The sequence below is a fragment of the Pempheris klunzingeri genome, chromosome 13 (assembly GCF_042242105.1).
Source record: "Pempheris klunzingeri isolate RE-2024b chromosome 13, fPemKlu1.hap1, whole genome shotgun sequence".
In the NCBI taxonomy this organism is placed as follows: domain Eukaryota; kingdom Metazoa; phylum Chordata; class Actinopteri; order Acropomatiformes; family Pempheridae; genus Pempheris; species Pempheris klunzingeri.
This window is the reverse complement of record NC_092024.1, coordinates 9,566,997-9,573,692: the sequence shown is the minus strand read 5'-3', so window position 1 is coordinate 9,573,692 and position 6,696 is coordinate 9,566,997. Positions and strand designations below refer to the sequence as shown.

General features: G+C 44.2%; 1 protein-coding gene across 1 annotated transcript; it reads left to right on the top strand.

Moving 5' to 3' along the window:
• Window positions 1-922: 922 nt before the first annotated feature.
• On the top strand, window positions 923-2,792 carry LOC139212241 (uncharacterized). Its single transcript, XM_070842744.1, has one exon. It carries the CDS (start codon window positions 1,315-1,317, stop codon window positions 2,038-2,040), a length of 726 nt encoding a protein of 241 aa, XP_070698845.1. The 5' UTR covers window positions 923-1,314; the 3' UTR covers window positions 2,041-2,792.
• The last annotated feature ends 3,904 nt before the right edge of the window (window positions 2,793-6,696 follow it).

The window sequence follows — 6,696 nt, the reverse complement described above, 5'->3', positions numbered from 1 at the left end:
ACATTAACCCATCATACAGGTGTGCCCCATGACAGCTGATCTCCTCCTCCTCCTCCTTCTCCTAGTCTCCATATAATAAATCATGGTAATGAAAACAATAAACCTTCCTATAAGCACCTGAATGTTGAAATGTTTAGTTTTGTGACAGCCAGGTACAACAATGAAATCACTTCCAGCCATTCACTTGTCACAACACAGTCATGCTGACTTTTACTTTGGAGGGATTTGTGACATAATCATCCAGTGTTTGTAGATGGGTGAATGTTAGATGCAGGATTTTATTTGTACATACCACATACCACATGCCACATACTGAATACTGTCAAGCTGATGTCAGTCAAAGTATTTGAATGGTTTTGATATGACTCATCACCGGTCAGCTGTTTCACCTTCACCTGTTTCCCCTCTACAGCTTCCCAGAGCACATGCGCAATGAACGAATCCCGGGCGCTGTCCGTTGTGCTGAAATGACGCGCTGCATGAGCGGACCGGCCAACAGGTAGGACGAGGTCGAAATGTCCCAAATGCCTGATATGTCTGTCGTTGGTTGGAATGGATAGTGGTGGATTGGAAAAGCATCGCATAATTCATAAAATCCGGTCAAATCTAACTAATTGCCACTTTATTGGCTCATTGCACATATCCAACATCCATCCTTTCCACTTGGGTGCGCGCAGTGAAAGGTAACCACTTTGCAGCGTCACTCCATCCCCGCTACACCACCCTGCTCTCCATGTGCGCCACAAACTGATCCTCCTGATGTGGAGCTGATGTGTGGCGGGGTCTCTTTTTTTTTTTTTTTTTTTTTTGTGGTTTCTTCTCGGGCTGCTGCACAGCTGCTGCTTCTTTAAGAGCCACCGCCCGCCCCCTCTCCTGTATTTTTAGCTGAGCCAGCCACTTCATTTGCAGGATAAGACGGACAGTTGTGTACCGTATGATCTCACTTAATCGTTTTAATAAATCAAATCTGATACTGCGGATTTGCCGAGGGCCTACAGCCAGCTGTTCCCTGGAAATGTCGTAGGGAAGATATCTGTCCCGCCGCTGTCGGATGCTGAAACGCGCAATCAGCCTGTGGATGCTTGATGTCCATTATGAAACGCAATGCTGCACTGGGTACCGAACATTAGGCGCAGCGCTTTTGAGATCAAATGAATTTCAAGAAATCAATTTAGCTGCAAAATACTCCGGTTCGAGGTGGTCCAGCATCTTTCTCCTCAGCCCTTTGCTTCCCGTCTTCTCTTGGATTGTGGATAACAAGAAGCCTTCAAGACGGAGGGGGTGGTGGAGCATCGAGGAAAAAATAGGGGCAATATGAGAGAGCGGGACTTCATGCCCAATATGGAGAGGGGCAAACCTGCTACTTATACGGGGGACAAAAAGGCTAAGATGGCTGCTAAGACTAACAAGAAGTGGGTGAGACTAGCCACTGTTTTTGCATATGTATTGTCCGTGTCTTTAGCAGCCATTATCCTGGCAATTTACTACAGCCTGATCTGGAAACCAACCAGTGCATCCTCATCTGCGGGGAAGCCGGGAGTGCCCGAGGAGGTCACCCCCACTGCAAACATCTCAACTAATATTTCCACAAGCAACAATGTCTCAGAGTGGAACTCTACACAGACAGGGCTGCTATCTTTCAACCAGACCAGGCAGGGCACAACTCCGCACAGCCCGGCGTTTCAGTGGGATGACAGAGCCGGGAGCGTGGCCGTCTCTCCGCGCGGTGCCGGAGCAGAAATTGCGCACTCGCAGCAGGAGGACGGAGGACTCTACGCATCTTCCCACAGCCACACGGGCGCGGAGAAATCGGGCACTACGGGTACAAAGACGCACGCGTCTCAACCCCGAGTGAGCCACTACAGCCCGTCTGGAGCTCCGCTGAACGGGGACGAGGAGGAGGAGGAGGAGGAGGAGAGGGATGCGCACAGGCGGGACGAAGGGGCGAATGACAAACGCGACCCCGAGCGGGCGGCTGCAGATGCTGCCACTGCTCCTCCAGCCTCCACGACGAGCCCAGCGGGCCTGAGAGCAGATTGATCGGGCCTCCGCCGCCACCACACCCCCCTCACACACATAAAGTGACCCAACATGGAGTAATTTACAGACTCAAAGCCGCGGGTCGGATAACACACATGCAGGTCTTCTTCTTTAAACTCATTTTGCAGAGCCTGTTATGGATGCTGATCTGCACATAGTAACTGACATCTTGCTCTGAGCCTCCTCATGACAAAGAGCAGACCTCGCTTCTTCAATGAACACTGTTTCCCCTTAACTATGCTTTTTTTTGGGTTGTTTGTTTTAGGCCATCTGTATGCCTTAAATCAATGTGTGTCTACTTTACCTCGGACAGCTTCTGAGGCCACTAGCCTGCCTGTACGCGTGGACAACACTGGCATAGATATTTTGTTAAATTAATAGGATTCAGGCTCCAGAGATGCTTTTGGTTTTGCAGGACATTTTTCTCACAGGCATACAGCACTTAACATCACTGCCATTCATCGGCTGGTCTAAATAAATTCTGCATTATTGCATTTTAACATAGGCTGTATTCTTTTGTCATGGATCAAACCTGGATTCCGAATCAAAGAGCCTGCATTATTGAGTTATGCTCAGGTATGTGCATATAACCATGTAAATGTATTGTGTATTTGGTTATGTACATAGAGGGCAGGCATACATCTTTTTGGCCTAGATGAACTTTTAGAGTAATTAGATGATTTTTATTAAAGGTACAGTATGTATAATAGGTATAACTATATCACAAGGTACAAATAAACATCCTTAGAAAATGATTCATTTATGGTTTTATATTAGATCGATGTAAATCATGAACTGATCATTGACATTATCCTGTATGTTGATGATATTTATTTATTTAGAGCCACAATGGATATATATTCAAATAAATGTTAGGTTCTTTCCTAACGTCTTACATTTTGTTTCAAAAATGAAAAGACAGAAGGATTTAAATTTACTGTGATTCACTCCAGGTAATTAATGTATAAGTATAATGTGCAAAACCCACATTTATTGATTGATTCAAAGGGGTAGGTTAATAAACATGCAAGAACAAAGAGCACTCCGTTAATGGTAGCTCTTGTGATCTGGACATTTAATCAAATTTTGTTGTTGGGGAGGGTGGGGGGTGGGGCTTTAATTACCTGAGTGAACTGTCCAGTGTGTAGTCAGAGGGACTGTCTGTCTGCTCCTCCGGGAAGGAGAAGTATTCATCTCTCAGTCAGCCACAGTTCAGTCGCTGCAGCCCTCACTGAAACCACTTCACACAGTCACATGTGGTGAACTATGAAGTGGAAATAAGACCAACCACCCCGTGCGCTCTCTCAGCAGCATGTGAGGGAGGTGTATCGATTTAAGAGCTCTGTTGTTGCACTGTGCAAAACACAGAAGAACACATTACACAATAGCGCTAAGGGCTATTTTGAGCCAACTCTCTCTGAAGAGGACTGTTTAGGGTTTGCTTTCTGTGCTGGCGGTGACAAGCATCATTCACTATCACATTGAAAATAGAGCTTGCTTGATGTCTGCTGAGCAGCCAGTGCCCCAGTGGTGTTGCACTGTGATGTACACAGTGATAAGATGCACTGTTGTGTTAATATGGTAGATTTTCAGAAGTGAAGCCAAGGTATATGTGTGTGGTGACCTAAACAGGAAGACCATTCATCAGGGAAAACAGCATAAAACACAAACATCCCCATCATCCGCCTCAGCCATGTGTGCTGCACAAATGTAAAACAGAGTGTGCATAACACAATGACAGGCCTGTCAATGCTGTGGTGGCCTCTGTATAGAGGACGGCCTTGACAGTGTTTCCACTGTCTCTCACGGTGTCTTGTGATATATGAGAGGAGTAATGACCGACCTATTGATGAGGGAGTATGTCAGTACTGACAGTTATTGCCTGAAGCTATGCCCGATTCAGGACGCAGCGTCTGATCATATGACTCTTGAACCCAGTCACCCTGTCAGATGATTACATTATCTGATGGCAAATCGGTCATAAATTACATTACAGTTCAGTATGGGATTCGTTTGTTTTGTGGCTAAAGATCAGATGGGGATATAAAACACATTATATCTATCAAGTCGTAAAAAAATATATAAGCTAGTTAATGTATGAATGCTTTTAATGTAAATTACAAGAATGTGCATAAAAAAAAGATCCAGAAAGGCGAGACACCTAAAACGTGTCTGATTTGTATCAGATTCACTTTTTACCACAAAAAAGTTCAAATGCCTGTTTAAAGATTCTTAAAATGACATCCACTTCTTCACCCTTTTTTTAGAATCTATGAATATGCAAATGTTTTTCATTTCAGGGGTTTATAAAGGTTCACTCGTCCTTCCTCAGTGTATGCAGGCTTCCAGTGTCCAGATGACACTTAAGTTTCATTGGTGTCCACACTAGTGATCATACTGCACATTAATCCAAGTGAAGAAACAATAAACAAAACACAATTTTAAGAGGGGGCTTTTCAGAAAGCTAAATTTCTCATCAGACTTGACATGCTTTGACATGTTGGGTGAGACACTTCAACCAAGAGACCTTTTCAACAAAGCAGGAGGAATTAAAAGCCTTTCAATATACCGGGACACCATTACAAAAGTTAGGAAATATTAACATGACGTCTTGCAGTACAGGACAACAATATAAAGGCAGCGAACAATGGCTTTTTCATTGAACTACAGGGTAAAAGTGCATAGTGATGTATGATAAAACGAAAGTAAAGCTGTGTGTTTAGGAAGGCACTGTGGGTCATCTGTCAGGGAGTTCAGCCATAATGTTATCTCAAGACTTTCTGAATGGCATTCAAGTACTCTGAAACACTGTGATACTCAGGTTCAGGGGACACTCTGACTGTAAGAGATATATATATTCGTATATCTATAAGAGCAAATGGTATTATGGTATTATTATTACTATTGTTATATATTATACACAGTAGATGTGTGTTATGGTCAAATGGACATGGAACATATAATTCTAAAGTTACTGTGTACCTGTGAGATGTGACATTTTGCCTGTATGGCAAATTTAGAAGTGTCAACGTTACTTAAAAAGGTAAAATAATAGCTACCCAATAACATTACACTGATATAATAATATTTTTTTCATGCTGCAAAAGACAACAATTCTCTGAGAGTAGCAATGTTTAATTTACTTACAGCAGATTCCATCCTCAAATAACTGCCCATCCTCCAGTCTAGGGTGGGGGGCACACACACTCCTTGATCTGGGCAGCTGCTGAGGTGTGCTTGTCACATCCTGAACCATGACAGGGCCGGGGGAATGACGCACACACTCAGTGGGGACTGCCAACCTGTCTGTGTGAGGCTCTGTCAGGGTCGCAGGGTAGAACCTCGATCGCTTCCACTTAACCCACATCCATCAACTGTAATGAAACACCTCGAGAGCCTCCGACTGTTACCTAACTGTGTTTGCAGCATGGTTAATAGACGGCATCGTAAACCCAGGGAAAACGTCATCATAGCAATTCATTAACAGTTCAACATTTGGGGAAATATTCGCTTATTCTTATTTCTTGGCGAGAGTTAGATAGGAACATTGAGAGGCTGTTATCTTCTTATGTATGAGAGTGGTATCAGTGTTTGCATCTAACCCATATAACGTGTGTTTTCCCCAAAATGTAGATTTATTGCTTTATACTAATTCTCAAATCGCACTGCAGACAAAAACATTAATCCCGAGCATCATCACAGCCCCGATTTAGAGATGGTGCTTTGGATTTCAATGAAAGCTACTGTTAGTGGCACTTTTCTCCAAGCCACACATTTCAAACAGAAGCGAAACAAAAAGCCCACTGTTACACACAGAAGCAGGATCCTGTGTGATCTACTGTGACAGGACTCCACACCACCTTGCTTAAAGGCGGCTTTGACCAAAAGTTGAGCTTTTTATTTTTTTCCTGCTCATGAAGGCAAGCTTCTGAAGCCTCTCTCTGCTGTGGAGTGCAGCTGACATAATCCTGCAATGCACTTCAATCCTCTAACAGCCTACGGGACTTATTTCCATAAAATCAACACCCCCACTGTAGTCTATTGCGTCAGACCCTTCAAACTATTAGCTAGCTTAGCACCACAGTGAACCAGGAGTGTTACGGACTGTGTTTTATAATACCATTTGCATGAATCAAAAACCTTTGGGCCTGTGTTAAAAAGGATAGCGAAACAAAACATGAGAGTTCATTTTCGAGAAGCGAGGCTGCTGCACTCACTGAATGCAGCAGGTCACAAGCCCGAAAGCCTCAGAGGCAGAAGGCTGCTATGGAGATAGCCTTGGGAGGAGATAATTAAAATAGTAGCACCTATGGGAGGCCGCACCTGTAGGGCCGAGAGGGAGCCGTTTCCAGTGTCACAGCCCTGCAGAGAGCTCATCTGAAATTAATCAAATCCTACATGAAGGCAGACTCAGTGGAGCAAAGTGGAACTATATGGGCTGTTGATGCCGCAATGCGCTCTACATTTCTGTCACATCTGCCCCGTGTTCTCTCGGAGACTCACTACAGTTCAGACATAACAAATCTCCAGAGAGATGATTCATACATATTTGTGGTTATCGCAGGTGCATCAGTCAATGAGAGGCAGGCGAGGGAGAGGGTAAGAGATGGTGACAGAGCAACGAAATGACGGCAGTCACGATTTGAGAGTCTGAAA